Consider the following 16,703-nt stretch of genomic DNA (forward strand, 5'->3'; position numbering starts at 1 on the left):
CCCACACAGGCAGGGAATGTCTGTAAAGTATAATTCTACTTTCTGTAAATATGAATAACTCCCTTTTTGGTACTTGAATGAGGGCAGAGGTGAGGGGAAGCTGTGTGAAATAAGGTGTTCTCCAAAATCATTTGGTTGATGCCTGGGAGATGGCCCCACCAAGCACAGTGTAAAAGGCAAATGGGCTACTGCTCTTTCTAGAGAGGGAAACTTTTGTTACTCTTCTAAGTGCCTAATAATTGAGCTTGCAAAACTCAATTACCCTTAACTACAAGTCAACCTTATCTTTACCTGAAATAGCAAGCTGCTGGATCTTAAACTGTATATTGAGGCTCGGATTCTCTTCTGGTTTGGGGGCTCCAGACTGTAAATTTACCAGTCCTTTAAGACTTGGGAGCTTTTGTGGAGTGATTTTTCCCACATCCCATGTTAGTACCTTAAAAAGACAAAAAATGAAAAACAAATAGAACCATTTATTAAAGACAAACCCTCAAAAACAAGGTTCAAAGACATCATAAACTTCTGTACAAAATGAAGTGCAGTCTCTTGAAAACAAGAGATCTGGGATCTACAGTGAGTTTACCTCTGATTAGCTCTGTGACTTTCAATGGGGAATGAGGACAGAGAATCTACATTTGTTGAGAATTTTCTTTTGTATTAGCACCAAGCTTAGCACTATTCATATGTTATTTCATTGAGGGCTGTGAAGTAGCTTTTGTCTTCTATTTACAAATGAGGAAATTAAGGCTCAGAGATCAAATGACTTGCTCAAGGTCACACAACTAGTCAGAGGTAAGGCTGGGATTTGAACCTAAGGCTCTCTGATTTCAAATGTTCTCCATCATACCATCTTCACTACTTTTCTCTGGGCCTGTTTCTTTTTCTTTTTTTTTTTTGAGACAGAGTTTCGCTCTTGTTGCCCAGGATGGAGTGCAATGGCGCAATCTTGGCTCACCACAACCTCCGCCTCTCGGGTTCAAGCGATACTCCTGCCTCAGCATCCCAAGCAGCTGGGATATAGGCATGCGCCACCATGCCCAGTTAATTTGATAGCTTTAGTAGAGATGAGCTTTCTCCATGTTGGTCAGGCTGGTCTCGAACTCCTGACCTCAGGTGATCTGCCCGCCTTGGCCTCCCAAAGTGCTGGGATTACAGGCATAAGCCACTGTGCACGGCCTCTGTTTATTTTTCTGTAAAATAATTAGATTGACTTAAGATGGTGTTTTTAAAACTTTTAGCTGTGAAACCCGTTCTTCAAATGAAATCTTCGGTGTGGAGGCTCAGCAGCAGACGAGAAAGAAAGCAAAGCTGTCATAGTCGAAGCTGTGGTAAACAGCCAGGAATCGGAAGCTCCCTTTCTCAGCCCTGTGTGGTCTCCAGGAGGTTCTTTGAATCCTTACAACTGCATTAAATAATCTTTAACGTTCTATGATGTTATTCAAAAAACATGTCTTTTCATTTATCAGGTAGCTCAATGACTCTGCTATTGAAAACAATCATATTTACTAGCTAATCAGGAAGCTGAGAGAAAATCATCTGCTACAGTTTCTCTGAAAACCCTCTGCTACAGGAAAATTTAAGTAGGGTGAGGAAGCAGCTTTCCTAGCCCTGTGAAAGAGTATGAAATAATGCTTTTAAATTAAAAAGGAAGAAAAAGGTCTTAATGATCAATTTATATAGAAAACTTAATAATTCATATACCATCATAATATCTTCTTCTATCTACATAATGTTTTCTCTTTTTAAAAAAGCTTTTACTTCTTTCTTATTAGATAGCAGAGTGAGGCTCTGGATTAATAATGGATGAGTGAAGGCACATTCTGAAAAAGGACAGAATGACACACTTTTCTGTTCATCTATCTGCTCAGTAGCAGCTGCAGGATTCCTTCGGCAGCCGGTGGCAGAAGCACAGCACAGTATGCTCTCTAGGTTTTGATACGAACTTTAGTTTTAAACAAGGTACTAAACCTTTCCCTCCATTCCTCCCCACAAACCACAAAATAGATTGCAGAAACACTTGCTCACTCTTGATTTGAAGTGGCTGTACCTTGGTGACTGGATCAAATGTATAGCTGCCTTGTGTGGTTGTCAGGTTCATGTTCAGCACAACTTTTGGCATGTGAACTGTCACTGTAATTCCTTCAATAGTTTTCCCCATATTCTGCTTTGGTCCAATTGTTATATCAAATCTGCCACAAGAACTGTTCTCCTTAAAGCTGATACTATGTTTCACATACACTGGTATTGCCACTAGACTAAAAAGAGAAACAGAGAAAGATACAAAAGCACAAACACAATTAATGGTGTGGGGACAGCACCAGAGGTATTCTGAAAACCTCTGTCCAGAGTATCCTACCATACTTTTAACTCCACAATAAGGTGCTACAGAGTTGGCTCTCTGTGGCCACAGTTATACATCCTTGAATTTGACCAGCTGAGGATTGAAAACATTATTTAACACTATCGGCCAGGCGTGGTGGCTCATGCCTGTAATCCCGGCACTTTGGGAGGCCGAGACCGGCGGTGGGAGGGGATCACCTGAGGTCAGGAGTTTGAGACCAGCCTGGCCAACATAGTGAAACCTCGTCTCTACAAAAATACAAAAATTAGCTGAGGCTGGGTGCGGTGGCTCACACCTGTAATCCCAGTACTTTGGGGGGCCGAGGCGAGGAGTTCAAGACCAGCCTGGCCAACATGGTGAAACCTCGTCTCTACTAAAAATACAAAAATTAGCAGGGTGTGGTGGCTTGTGCCTGTAGTCCCAGCTACTCAGAAGGCTGAGGCAGGAGAATCACTTGAACCTGGGAAGCGGAGATTGCAGTGAGCTGAGATTGCACCTCTGCACTCCAGCCTGGGCAACGGAGCGAGACTCCATCTCAAAAAAAAAAAAAAAAAAAAGTAAAAAATAACAATACAACTACAAAAAATAATAAAAATAAAAAGTCAACCTAGTGTAGCAATTATTTACACAGTGTTTACAGTGTACTATCATAAGTAACTTGGAGATGATTTAAAGTACACAAGAGGATGTGCATAGGTTATATGCAAATACTACACCATTTTATATAAGGGACTTGAGCATCTGCTGATTTTTGCAACCAATCCTCCAAGGATACCAAGATGGCGGTACCTCCAGAACTGCAGATTCAGCATCTACACAAGGGGGAGCTGAGTACAGCATAATGTTCTGGTACCACTGTGCTGGGAACTGTATACAAATCAAGACAGAAATCTGAAGTTTAATAACAGTATAAACAATTGCGGTGGCTGGGTGCAGTGGCTCATGCCTGTAATCCCAGCACTTTGGGAGGCCAAGGCAGGCAGATCACTGGAGGTTAGGAGTTTGAGACCAGCCTGGCCAACATGGTGAAACCCCCTCTCTATTAAAAAAAGTAACAAGAAACAAAAATTAGCTGGGCGCGGTGGCAGGCGCCTGTAATCCCAGCTACTTGGGAGGCTGAGGCAGGAGAATCACTTGAACCCAGGAGGTAGAGGTTGCCATAAGCCAAGATCACAGAATTGCACTCTAGTCTGAGCAACAAGAGCCGAACTCCACTTCAAAGAAAAAAAGAGCCAAGCAATAATTTCTGCTTTTGAGTCCTGTCATAATGTTACTCAAATAACTTCTGGTATTTTCAAGAAACAAACTAGCTATAAAACTACGATCCCCAATGCTAAATTGTTTTTTTATTTTTTTGAAATGGAATTTCACCCTCTTGGCCAGGCTGGAGTGCAGTGGCATGGTCTGTCATTGCAACCTCTGCCTTCCAGGTTCAAGTGATTCTCATGCCTCAGCCTCCCAAGTAGTTGAGATTATAGGCACACGCTATCATGCCTGGCTAATTTTGTATTTTTAGTAGAGACAGGGTTTCACCATGTTGACCAGACTGGTCTAGAACTCCTGACCTCAAGTGATCTGCCCACACTGGCTTCCCAAAGTGTTGGGATTACAGGAGTGAACCACTGCACCCAGCTCTCAATGCTGAACAGTTCCTTAAAACCTCAATGCAGAGAAGACTGACTTGAAGCAGGTAAGTTTGGGAATGTCCTCACAAACTACAGGTAGGTCTGTCTCCTTGTTAGCCACAAAGTCTACAGACTATGGTAAGATTATGGCAGTGGTTCATGGTTTTGCCCAGGTTATGCACAGTTCATTTTGCTCTGCTTGCAAAGTACTCAGCTGTCAGAAGCAGAGCAAAATGGACCATGCATAACCTGAGCAAAGAACCAGAGCCATAATTTCACAATGCGTAACCTTGCAAAGAACCAGTACCATAACCTTTTGCCCAGGTTATGCATGGTTTGCTTGCCCTTGGCTATAGGTTTTACTCTAGTCTCACTTAGTAAGGTTATAGGTTTTACTCTAGTCCCACTCTACACTCATACATTCAAAGTATACTGATATTTTAGGTGCATATTTTCACCAGTTCTCACTGGGTCTCCTGGTGAGCTATGGTTAAAGTGAGCAATGACAACCTCAAGTACTCAACTGTCATAAAGGAACAGGGAAAGGTGAGTTCTGCTTGATATGTATGATGGCAGATTCTAGCTGATGCATCAACATACTTTTGTGAGCTGACACGGTATGATATGAGTCGGAAATTTCCGTCTGGAGGAATAAATGACAAAACTCTTTCAGATTCCCAACGCTTGAACCGGATGCAGGGGTGGAAGCTGACATCATCTAGAAGCCTAGGGTTCTGTCAAGAAAACAGAAGACAGCCGTGTTCATAGAGCATAATGAATATGGGAACTGTACTTAGATACCGTGACAAATCAATATGTTCCCTGAAGATAAAGCAGTCATGGAAGAGTTTATGACCACATCTACACGACCTTATAGTTTCACAATGCTTTAAAGTTTGTAAATATTTTATGTACATTATTTTATTGAATTTCAATAACTATAAAGGAGAAAAGGCAAGTAGTATTATTTCCCTTTAACAGATTAAAAAACTGAGGTTCAGAGGACTTAAGGTCAGAACAAACTGGTGACAACACCAGGAAGTCAGTTCTCTTAATTGTTCCTAGCAGTATGTCATGCTGACTCTAAAATGATACAAAAGACCAATGTCCTTTCATATCAGCAAATAATTACTCAGTAAAAATGATATTGGATATTTGCAGAAGCCAGCTAGCCAATTTCAAGCCCCTTCTAGCACACTCAGGCAAAGACCTCCCTTAGCCTTTCCATAAAGACCACGCTCATCATGTAAGTGACTATCTTAGGAAACTGCTAGGAATATTTCTGAGACAATCCTTTGCAATCTAAGATGCAAACTTATCTCAATGTTTATTATTTCATTTAGTACTTCACATGTATTAGGCATTCAAGGGGCTATAAAACAGAATAAAACTTACCATGAAAGAAAGGGAGAGATCGGGCATTCCAGATAGTTTAATGCAAGCATCAATGACCCCCTGAATTTCTGCAAAGACTGTAGATCCTGAAGAAAGAAAGAAAAAGGAAGATAACATCAACGGAATATGAGTCTTAACTAGAGCTATCACTATATCTTTTTATTTTTATTTATTTATTGTTTTTAGAGACAGAGTCTTGCTCTGTTGCCAAGGTTGGGAGTGCAGTGGCACGATCACAGCTCACTGCAGCCTCATTGCTGGGCTCAAGTAATCCTCCCGCCCTAGCCTCCCGAATAGCTGGGAATATAGGCGTGTGCCATGACACCTAGCCCAACAATCACTATATTTAGAATAATGGAGATACCCTCTGGGTGTCAGACTTACTGAAGCTTTACATCTCTATTAACAGGTCAGGGGACAAGGTCCATACCTAACTCTGGTTGGAATATGATAATTTTTCTTTTTTTCTTTTAAGAGATGAGGTCTTACTAGCTAGTCCCAGCTGGCCCCCAGAGTAACTGGGACTACAGGTATGCCACCATAGAATATAATTTTTTTTTTTTGAGACACGGTCTTTCTCTGTCACCCAGGTTGGAGTGTAGTAGTGCTATGACAGCTCACTGCAGCCTCAACCTCCTGGGCTCAAGCAATCCTCCCACCTCAGCTTCCCAAGCAGCTGGTACTACAGGCATGCCCGGCTAATTTTTGTATTTTTTTGTAGAGACAGGGTCTTGTTACATTGCCCAGGTTGGTCTCGAACTCCTGGGCTCAAGCAATCCGCCTACCTCAGCCTCCCAAAGTGCTAGGATTACAGGTGTGAACTACCATACCCAGCCAGAATATGCTAATTCTAAGGAAAATTAAACTTGTCTCCTTTATGGAGCCAACCCTGTAAGATGACTGGATATGAGTTTAAAACATATGAGGCCAGGCACAGTGGCTCATGCCTGTAATCCCAGCGTTTAGGGAAGCCAAAGTGGGTAGGTTATCTGAGCTCAGGAGTTTGGGACCAGCCTGGGTAACATGGCGAAACCCCATCTCTACTAAAAATACAAAAAATTAGCCAGGCGTGGTGGTGTGTGCTTGTAGTCCCACCTACTCGAGAGGCTGAGGCAGGAGAATTGCTTGAACCCAGAAGGCAGAGGTTGCAGTGAGCCGAGACCGCAACACTGCACAACAGCCTGGGCGACAATGTGAGACTCTGTCTCAAAAACAAAATAAAACAAACCAAAAACATTTTCAATAGAATTTTAAAATGAGGCAAAGGTATTATGAAATGGACTAAGTCAACTTTTAAGAAATAGGATCCATAATAGAAAGATCTCTCTTTCCTTTAGAGACAGAGTCTCCCTCTGCCATCCAGGCTGGAGTACAGTGGTGTGAACATAGCTCACTACAGCACTGAACTCCTGGGCTCGAGCAATCCTCCTGCCTCAGCCTCCTGAATAGGTGGGATTAAGGAACCCATGCCTAGCTAATCTTTTAAATTTTTGATAGATACGGGGTCTCGCTATGTTGCCTAGGCTGGTCTTGAACTCCTGGACTCAAGTGATCTTACTGCCTAAGCCTCCCAAAGTGCTGGGATTACAGGTGTGAGCCACCGTGCCTGGCAAAAATCTGTTATTCTATAAGGTGGAATGTTATAATGAAAAGGGCACTCATGGAAGAGAAGACATTGACTATAATTCACAATAAGCCATCACTACATGTTAACAAGTTGTGTGACCTGGAACAGTTCACTTAACCCTTCTGGGCTTTCCTTATGTATAAAATAAATTTAAGGGAAGGACTAATTTTTTTTTTTTTTTTTGAGATGGAGTCTCGCTCTGTCACCCAGGATGGAGTGCAATAGTGCAATCTTGGCTCACTGCAACCTCCACCTCCTGGGGTCAAGCAATTCTCCTGCCTCGGCCTCCCAAGTAGCTGGGATTACAGGCGCCTGCCACCATGCCCAGTTAATTTTTGTACTTATAGTAGAGACGGGGTTTTACCATGTTGGCCAGGCTGGTCTTAAACTCCTGACCTCAAGTGATCTGTCTGCCACGGCCTCCAAAAGCGCTGGAACTACAGGCGTGATCCACCGTGTCTGGCCGCTATTTTTAATAATAAAATTTTACGATTCTTATAGAGTACCATTGTTTTGTCTGGTTAAAAATTAGATTGGCTGTGGTGGCTGATGCCTGTAATCTCAGCACTTTGGGAGGCTGAGGTAGGTAAACTGCTTGAGCCCAGGAGTTCAGGACCAGCCTGGGCAACATGGTGAGACTCTGTCTGTACAAAAATAAAAAAAAAATAAAAGCTAGCCAGGCATGGTGGCGTGTGGCGTGTACCTCCTGATTGGCTGGGACTATAGGCTACTCAGGAGTCTGAGGTAGGAGGATTGCATGAGCTGGAGGTCAAGGCTGCAGTAAGTAGGGACTGCACCAATGCACTCCAGCCTGGGCAAAAGAGCAAGACCCTGTATTTAAAAAAAAAAGAAAGAAAGTGAAAAGATAGGGGCTTTTATCAGAAGTACTGCACATAATGTAGTAGCAAAAGCATGGTATATGGTAGATTTTCAATAAATTTTAGAAGGAATAAATAGCAAGAGGTAGAGTTACATAGGTTAATAATTAGCTTAAAGTAAGGCATTATCCGTTCTGATTTACATGTTTGGCAGACCTCAACTAGTGGTTATGAAAATTATATGTAACCTATGGGCAAAATAAACAGATTTATGGGCCAGGTGCAGTGGCTCACGCCTGTAATCCCAGCACTTTGGGAGGCTAAGGCAGATGGATCACTTGAGGTCTGGAGCTCGAGACCAGCCTGGCCAACATTGTGAAACCGTGTCTCTAGTAAAAATACAAAAAATTAGCCAGGGCCAGGAGCAGTGGCTCACGCCTGTAATTCTAGCACTTTGGGAGACTGAAACAGGCGGATCACCTGAGGTCAGGAGTTCGAGACCAGCCCTGACCAACATGGAGAAACCCTATCTTTACTAAAAACACAAAATTAGCTGGGTGTGGTGGTGTATGCCTGTAATCCCAGCTACATGGGAGGCTGAGGCAGAAGAATCACTTGAACTCGGGAGGCAGAGGTTGCGGTGAGCCAAGACTGCATCACTGCACTCCAGCCTGGGCAATGAGAGCAAAACTGCATCTCAAAAAAAAAAAAAAAAAAAAAAAACTTAGCCAGATGTGGTGGCTCATGCCTGTAATCTCAGCTATTTCGGAAGCTGAGGCAGCAGGATCCCTTGAACCCAGGAGGTGAAGGTTCCAGTGAGCCGAGATCATGTCACTGCACTCCAGCCTGGGCAACAGTGAGATACCATCCCAAATAAATAAATAAATAAACAAACTAACAAACAGATTTAAAAATCATCAGATAATGAATGCCTTTCTATTGAAACCATACTGCCAAAGGACTTCAATTTTCTTTTCTTTCTTCTTTTTTTTTAATTGAGACAGAGGCAGGCTGGAGTGCAATGGTGTGATCTTGTCTCATTGCAATCTCCGCCTCCCAGGTTCAAGCAATTCTGCCTCAGCCTCCCAAGTCGCTGGGATTACAGGTGTGCGCCACCACACCCTGCTAATTTTTCGTACCTTTAGTAGAGACGGAGTTTCACCACGTTGGCCAGGCTGGTCTCAAACTCTGACCTCGTGTTCCGCCTGTCTTGGCCTCCCAAAGTGCTGGGATTACAGGCGTGAGCCACTGTGCCTGGACAGGACTTCAGTTTTCTATTCATCTGTGTCAGATGAATTGTTTTTCCCCAAATAAGATGACATGCACACAATTACCTGATTTATCTATAATTGCGTCTATTTCTTCAACGACATCAAAATAGGCTTCATTGTTTGTGTACTTTACCCCTGCCCGACGCCACGGTATGTTGGACAGCTGCCCAGTGGGGAGTGTGTCCCCAACATTACTACTGCCTAGAAACCCAAAAAGAAGGCAAAGCTGATGTGTAAAACAGTCATGAGAAAATGTATTATTGGGAAAAAGAAAGCTGCTTCTTTAATGTTTGGATTTTTCTTAATGAACTTGTGGATGGTCTCTAGAATTGTCAGACATTTCCATACCAACATGATCAAATTTCTAGAAGAGAAAAATAGGCCATGTGGCCCTCTGTTTACCTGCCAAACCAGGTTAAATTTATTTACTTATCTTTTGCTTCCTGTGTGTTAACAGTAACCTAATCTAATTCCAGTGGCTGAAAAACAGATTCTCTGCCACTGATGAAAAAAGAGGCTGGTTGTTTCAAAATCTTCTGCCACTAAAATGTCTCCACTGAGAATACAGAGTTATAACTAGGCCCTTCAGTATTCAACTTTATTTTACACGAGATGCTGCCAAGCAGGCCTCAGTGGAGTAAATGGAATCTGGGCTTTTCCTATTTTAAGGTCGGCATACCCATATGGCTGCAATATAGCTAGTGTTCAGTATCTGGCTAATTTCCTGGTAAACTGACACATGTCTAAAAATAACTGTGGTTGTCCAAAACACATATCTTTGAGCTGTGACTTACTTAACATTTTGGTTAATTTATATTTCCAATTTGAAAGTACTACATACTTAAAAGCAACAAAAAGGTGGACTTCAGAAAGGTGGTTTAAAGAAAAACACTAGACTTCTTACTAACAAAATACATCTACCATTAACATTTTTGTCAATATTATGGTATTAGTGTTTTAATATAATATTAACATTTTGGTATATTTCTTTAAACATTTCCACCACCAGAAGGTTGCATTTTTTTCTATTGTGATAATTTTGGTTTTTAATTGCACTTTAAAATATAGTCGCAATCATACTGTATCTATAATTTTGCAGTCTACTTATGATTGGTGTTCCTACCTGCAACCTACAATCATGTTATCTTCCTGCTCAAAAACCTTCAATGGTTGCTCACTGACTTTATGATAAAAGCTAAATATTTAGCCTAGCTTTGAAGGACCTTCTCTACTTTTTAATCTGATCTCTAACTTCTCAACTGAAAAACAGTTCTGCTTCTGCATTAATAAAACTTTAGGTTTTTCTCTTTCATGTGTGTTTTTTTCTCATACAGTTCCACCTATGGAGAATGCTCTTACTCCTCCCTCACTTCCTGAATTCTACTGATTCTCCAAGGTGGCTGCCCACCACAGTTCAGGAGGGATTACTTCATTAATAGAACCATTCTCTTGAACTTTGTAATATACTGCCTTATGAATCTGTTATGTTTTGCATTCTATATTTTAGTAACTTTTCTCTGACTATAAAATACACGTTTATTTTGGAAAATTAGAAAGTATAAAGCAAAAATAAAGATAATCTGTATTTCTTTAGCTGGGTATAATCATTGTAAATATTTAGAACTTTTTTGTCTGAGTGAATATTTATATATAAGAATAATTTTTTCAGTTTTGTGCTGACTTTTCAATTTAACATTATATCATGTGTATTTTCCAATGCTATTACATTACCTGTGAAGTATGGAATTGCTTTTTAGTCTTATACAGTTATTTACTTATTTTAATTTTTTTTCCAACGTCCCATTCAGAGTATAAGTTTTAGGAGCACAGACATGCCATCTCATCTTTCTCTGAATTTCTCTCAACATTCACCCTTACACAGAGGATGAATAAAGAACTGCTGAATGATCTTTTTCTTACAGGCCTCTCTCACCTCATTTTTAGGTCAAGGCACTGGAGAGGGGTTTACAATGGTGGACAGTGGAGTTGGAGTGGCATATAACATTTCATAGGAATCTTTCTCTAAAAGACTTTAAAGCTTTCGAAAGAACATTGGCATCTGGGTGTGCCTAATTTCTAGCTACACTCAAGAATTAAACCCAACTGGCAGCTTACAACATAAGTACAGGCCCACAATGCATGCGATCTCATAAGTAAACTATTTTCCTATTTTTTCTTAATACATCTTCTGCATGCATAAAAACAAAACACTCGGAGGATACTATAGTACTGTGTGGTTAAGAGTCTTAAATTTTCTATTCTCTAGTAATTGTGGAGTAGCAGCATACCAGTTATGTTATTTTAAACATTAAAATGCCAGTCTTATAAATGGACTAAATTCTCTTCTAAGTGGGCTCATATACTGGCTTCTTTAGGACTAACTGGAACAATTTATTCAGTCTTAGTATTTAGTGTTAAACAATGGTAATAATATTGTTGTGGTGTTTTAGAAAAAAAAAAAAGAATAATAAACAAAAGTTCTTTATCACTTAAGGTCTAGCCTCTTTCCATGAAAATAAATATATAGTACATCCATTTTAACTTTACCAGTAACTTTAATTATGGCTGAATTGTACTACCTTAATAGTATGTCAGATCATGAGCAATAATGAGTTATTTACCAAGTTTTAATTGCTCAGTTACTAGTAAAGTATGTTTTCATCTTACCTGTAATAGAGTTGACAACAGACCGTAGAATTGTTGGCGGTTTAATTAATTCTTTCAAAATGTTAGATTCGGTAGCCAGTGGAAATCCATTGTCTAACATTTCTTCTAAGAGTTCATATACTATGACCACATTGTCCTTAATTGCAGCCTCTGAACACTCACCAAAGTAGTCCTGACAAAATACACAATATCACACAATGGAAGGCACAAAGAAAGGCTCGCTAAATACTTTTTTGTTCTGAAGAATAAACTTACAGTAGCATTATTCATTGCTTAAGATGCTGAACATATGTAAAACAGAGCCGGGGAAAAAACCCTCTATAGGCCGGGCATGCTGGCTTATGCCTGCAATCCCAGCAATTCGGGAGGCTGAGGCATGTGGATCACTTGAGGTCAGGAGTTCAAGACCAGCCTGGCCAACATGGTGAAACCCTGTCTCCACTAAAAATACAAAAATAAGCTGAGTGTGATGGTGCACACCTGTGGTCCCAGCTACTTGGGAGGCCGAGGAGGGAGGACTGCTTGAACCCAGGAGGCGGAGGTTGCGGTGAGCCAAGATCATGCCACTGCACTCCAGCCTAGGCGACAGAGTGAGACTCCGTCTCAAACAAAACAAGCAAACAAAAAAAACCCCTCTATAGTCCTAACATTATTCCTCAGTATTTTCTTGATATTTCTAGCCTGAATTTAATTCCTATTACACATTATACCAGAAAGTATTGAGACATTAAATTGGAATTTGAGCTATAAACTTCATTCACCCTGATTAACTATCCCAACATACACATAGATAAGCTTAAATTGTTTGGTATATTCAGCAAGAGAAGAGAAAATAATAAAATGTAAATACAGAAGAGTTCATAACTAATGAAAATCTTGAGACCATTGAGAGAACTGTATGTGGAGGGCATTATTGTTTCCTGATGATATACAGTCATCCCTTGGTAGTTGTGGGGAATTAGTTCCAGGATCCCCTGTGGATACCAAAACTCACAATTCTCAAGTCCCTGACATAAAATGGCATAGTATTTGCACATAACTTATACACATCCCCCTATATACTTTAAATCACCTCTAGATTACTTGTAATATCTAACACAATGTAAATGCTATGTAACTATTTGTTATACTGCATTGTTTAAGTAATAATGAGGAGAAGAAGTTTGTACATGTTCAGTTCAATTTTTTTGTTCAAATATTTGCCATGTAAGGTTCGGTGAATTCACGGATGCAGAACCCATGTATATGGAGAGCCAACTGTAATTTGTAGTACATATAAAAAATAGTGAATAGAGCAGCCATGTGTGCAACTGTACACCACATAGAAAAGGGTTTATGAATTTATGCTTAGTTAAACAGAGAGAAACAGACAGTAAACATCAAAACCTGGGTAATTAAATAATATAATCATGTCTCACCTCCAGCTAACTTTGGTCATTTAAGTTAGAAAGGTATGATAGATAACAAACCTGAAAAGTGTCAGCAACTCGATGTAGGAACTCAATTACAAAGAGAGGTGGCACTTCAGTCTGTATGACAGATACAAAGAAGAGCTTATCCCGGTAGATACTGATGAGGTAGTGGTGAGGTGTTGAAATGACAGGTGGTACATTTTCAACATCAGCAGCTTTCTCTTGAGCTTCAAAGAAATAATCACAGACAGACTGGCTCACAACGCTCTTCCAGTGCTTCTCTAGAAATATGTCACCGGAACAGTTTATGAGAAATAGACTGTGGATCATTTTCTGTTGGGGCAAAGAAAGGTTTAAATTTATTATACATTAAATATCATTTAACATATACAAAAAGATTATACACTTTGACCAAGTGGGACTTATTCCAAGAATGCAAAAATCAATCAATATGATATACAATTAGAACTAAACAATTAGAACTAAAACAATCATTTCAAAAGGTGCAGAAATTGCATTTGACAAAATCCAACATCATCTTACGAAAAAAAAAAAAAAAAAAAACCCAAGCCACTTAAGAACAAAAAGAAACTTCCGCAGCCAGGCTCGGTGGCACACGTCTGTATGCAGCACTTTGGGAGGCTGAGGTGGGTGAATTGCTTGAGCTCAGGAGTTTGAGACCAGCCTGGGCAACAGGGCAAAACACCATCTTTACAAAAAATACAAAAATTAGCTAAGCATGGTGGCGCTTGCCTGTAGTCCTAGATACTCAGGAGGGTGAAGCAGGAGAATTGCTTGAGCCCAGGAGGAAGGTTGAGGCTGTAGAGAGCTAAGATTGTGTCACTGCACTCCAGCCTGAGTGACCAAGTGAGACACTATCTAAAAAAAAAAAAAAAAAAAAAAAAAAAAAAAATTCCTTCATCTGATGAAAACCCCAAAGCTAATATTATATTTAATGGTGACAGACTGAACACTTCCTCCTTAATAACAAAACCAAACAAGGATGTCCAGTCCCATCATTTCTATTCAACATGGTACTGGAGGTTTGAACCATGGCAATTAAGCAAGAAAATAAAACAAAAGGCTTCCAAATTAGAAGATACAATCTTGTATATAGAAAATCATAAGGAATACACACACACACACTTATTAGAGCTAATAAATTTAGCTCAGCAAGCTTGCAGGATACAAGTCAATATACAAATCAATTATATTTCTATCCACTATAGCTATAAAATACTAAAAATGGGCTGGGCATTGTAGCTCATGCCTGTAAACCCAGCACTGTGGGAGGCTGAGGAAGGAGGATTGCTTGAGCTCAGGAGTTTAAGACTAGTCTGGGCAACATAGTGAGACCTCATCTCTATTGAAAAAAAAAACAAAAAAAAAAAACTGAAAATGAAATTAAGAAAACAATTTCAGGCCCGGCACAGCGGCTCATGCCTATAATCCCAGCACTTTGGGAGGCTGAGGCAGGCGCATCACCTGAGATCGGGAGTTCAAGACCACTGGCCAACATGGACAAACTCCGTCTCTACTGAAAAAAAAAAAAAAAATGCGGGGCGCTGTGGCTCACGCCTGTAATCCCAGCACTTTGTAAGGCTGAGGAGGGCGGATTGCGAGGTCAGGAGATGGAGACCATCCTGCCTAACAAGGTGAAACCCCGTCTCTACTAAAAATACAAAAAATAAAATAAAAAAGCCAGGCGCGGTGGCGGGCGCCTGTAGTCCCAGCCACTTGGGAGACTGAAGCAGGAGAAGGGCGTGAACCCAGAGGCGGAGCTTGCAGCGAACCGAGATGGCGCCACCGCACTCCAACCTGGGCGACAGAGCGGGACTCCGTCTCAAAAACAAAAGGAAAACAAACAAAAAACAAAATTAGCTGGGTGTGGTGGTGCATGCCTGTAATCCCAGCTACTAGGGAGGCTGAGGTAGGAGAATCACTTGAACCTGGGAGGTGGAGGTTGCAGTGAGCTGAGATGGCGCCATTGTACTGCAGCCTGGGCAGCAAGAGCGAAACTCCGTCAAAAAAAAAAAAAAAAAAGAAAATGCTTGTAATTCCAGCTGTCAGGGAGGCAGAGGTGGGAGGACAGCTTGAGTCCAGGAGTTTGAGACCTGCCTGGGCAATATAGAGAGACCCCGTTCTCCACAAATAGGAAGGAAAAAAAAAAGACCAAAAAAAAAATTTCATTTACAATAGCATCAAAAAATTTAAATATGTAGAAAATAAATTTAACAAGAGAAATACAAGACTTGTATACCAAATATTACAAAACGTCAGTGAAATAAATGAAAAAGACCTAAAAAATTGAAAGACATTCCATGTTCATGGATTGGAAGACTTGATATTTTTAAGATGGCAACATTTCCCAAACTTATCTACACTTTCAAGGCATCCCTATTAAAATCCCAGCTGCCTTTTTATGGAATTGGACAGGCTAATCCTAAAATTCATAGGGAAATGAAAAAGATCAACAGCCAAAACAATCTTGGCTGGGTGCGGTGGCTCACGGTTGTAATTCCAGCACTTGGGGAGGCCGAGGTGGGTGGATCAGGAGGTCAGGAGATCGAGACCACCCTGGCTAACACGGTGAAACCCCGTCTCTACCAAAATTAGCCGGCCGTGGTGGCACGCGCCTGGAGTCCCAGCTACTCGGGAGGCTGAGGCAGGAGAATAGCTTGAAAGCAGGAGGCGGAGGTTGCAGTGAGCGGACACCCAAGATTGCACCACTGCACTCCAGCCTGGGCGACAGCGCGAGACTCCATCCAAAAAAAAAAAAAAAAAAAATTCCCAGCTGCCTTTTTGTGGAATTTGACAGGCTAATCCTAAAATTCATATGGAATTGAAAAAGATCAACAGCCAAAACAATCTTGAAAAGGAACAACAGGGGCGAAGGGGGCGGGGTGCGCCCGCCCTCCCCGGCCAGGGCGCTTGGGAGCAGGGACTCAGGCCTGCAGCTGAGTATCTTTCCTGGGGGCCACTCTGCTGTTCCAGGGACCTGGGAGGAGCCCTCGGTTCCCCGGGGGCTGGGGCCCTGGGGCGCACACATCCATCCCAGTCGGAGCCTGCGTTTCCTGAGCCAGGATCTGGGGCCAGACAGGGCGCTCAAGCCTAGCGTTCTCGTCTGCCTTGGGGGGCTCCTGGCCAGCTGGTCGCCGTCGGTTAAAGTCACCTTACACCTGTAAGGGGTGGACTTTCCCACACACCTTTGCAAGCCTTTCTGTGCCGACCAGAGCCTTCAAAGCGGGGTCTTCTGCCTTTACTTTTGGAAAAGCTTTTTATTTTGAAATATTTGGCTGACTTACAAAAGACTTCCCCTCACACTTGACATGATTGACAAAAGGTCTGAAATGCTTCATCTGATTTACTATGGAAAAAGAATTGGGGGGATGCTTACAAAAATATGTAGAATGTAAAAAGATTGAAAAAATATATATTTGAATTTTTTAAAAAAAGAAAAGGGATGCCGGGCGCGGTGGCTCAAGCCTGTAATCCCAGCACTTTGGGAGGCCGAGACGGGCGGATCACGAGGTCAGGAGATCGAGAC

The 16,703-nt window shown here is 41.4% G+C and overlaps 1 protein-coding gene across 4 annotated transcripts in view; it reads right to left on the minus strand.

Moving 5' to 3' along the window:
* The window catches only part of AP3M1 (adaptor-related protein complex 3, mu 1 subunit), a 29,383-nt gene that overhangs the window by 2,308 nt on the left and 10,372 nt on the right, over positions 1 to 16,703 (minus strand). For 2 of the 4 annotated variants that reach the window (XM_011928380.1, XM_011928399.1), the window contains exons 2-8: positions 13,214 to 13,489; positions 11,745 to 11,916; positions 9,141 to 9,278; positions 5,362 to 5,447; positions 4,567 to 4,700; positions 2,048 to 2,255; positions 292 to 436 (exon numbers count right to left, since the gene is read on the minus strand). In XM_011928380.1, coding sequence (XP_011783770.1) covers positions 292 to 436; positions 2,048 to 2,255; positions 4,567 to 4,700; positions 5,362 to 5,447; positions 9,141 to 9,278; positions 11,745 to 11,916; positions 13,214 to 13,489 — 1,159 coding nt within the window. Of the gene's footprint in view, positions 1 to 291; positions 437 to 2,047; positions 2,256 to 4,566; positions 4,701 to 5,361; positions 5,448 to 9,140; positions 9,279 to 11,744; positions 11,917 to 13,213; positions 13,490 to 13,909; positions 14,036 to 16,703 lie in introns of all 4 variants that reach the window. The other 2 variants (XM_011928389.1, XM_011928408.1) reach the window with 2 other exon arrangements.

This window comes from Colobus angolensis, unplaced genomic scaffold (genome assembly GCF_000951035.1).
Source record: "Colobus angolensis palliatus isolate OR3802 unplaced genomic scaffold, Cang.pa_1.0 Scaffold12, whole genome shotgun sequence".
NCBI classification, from domain to species: Eukaryota; Metazoa; Chordata; class Mammalia; order Primates; family Cercopithecidae; genus Colobus; species Colobus angolensis.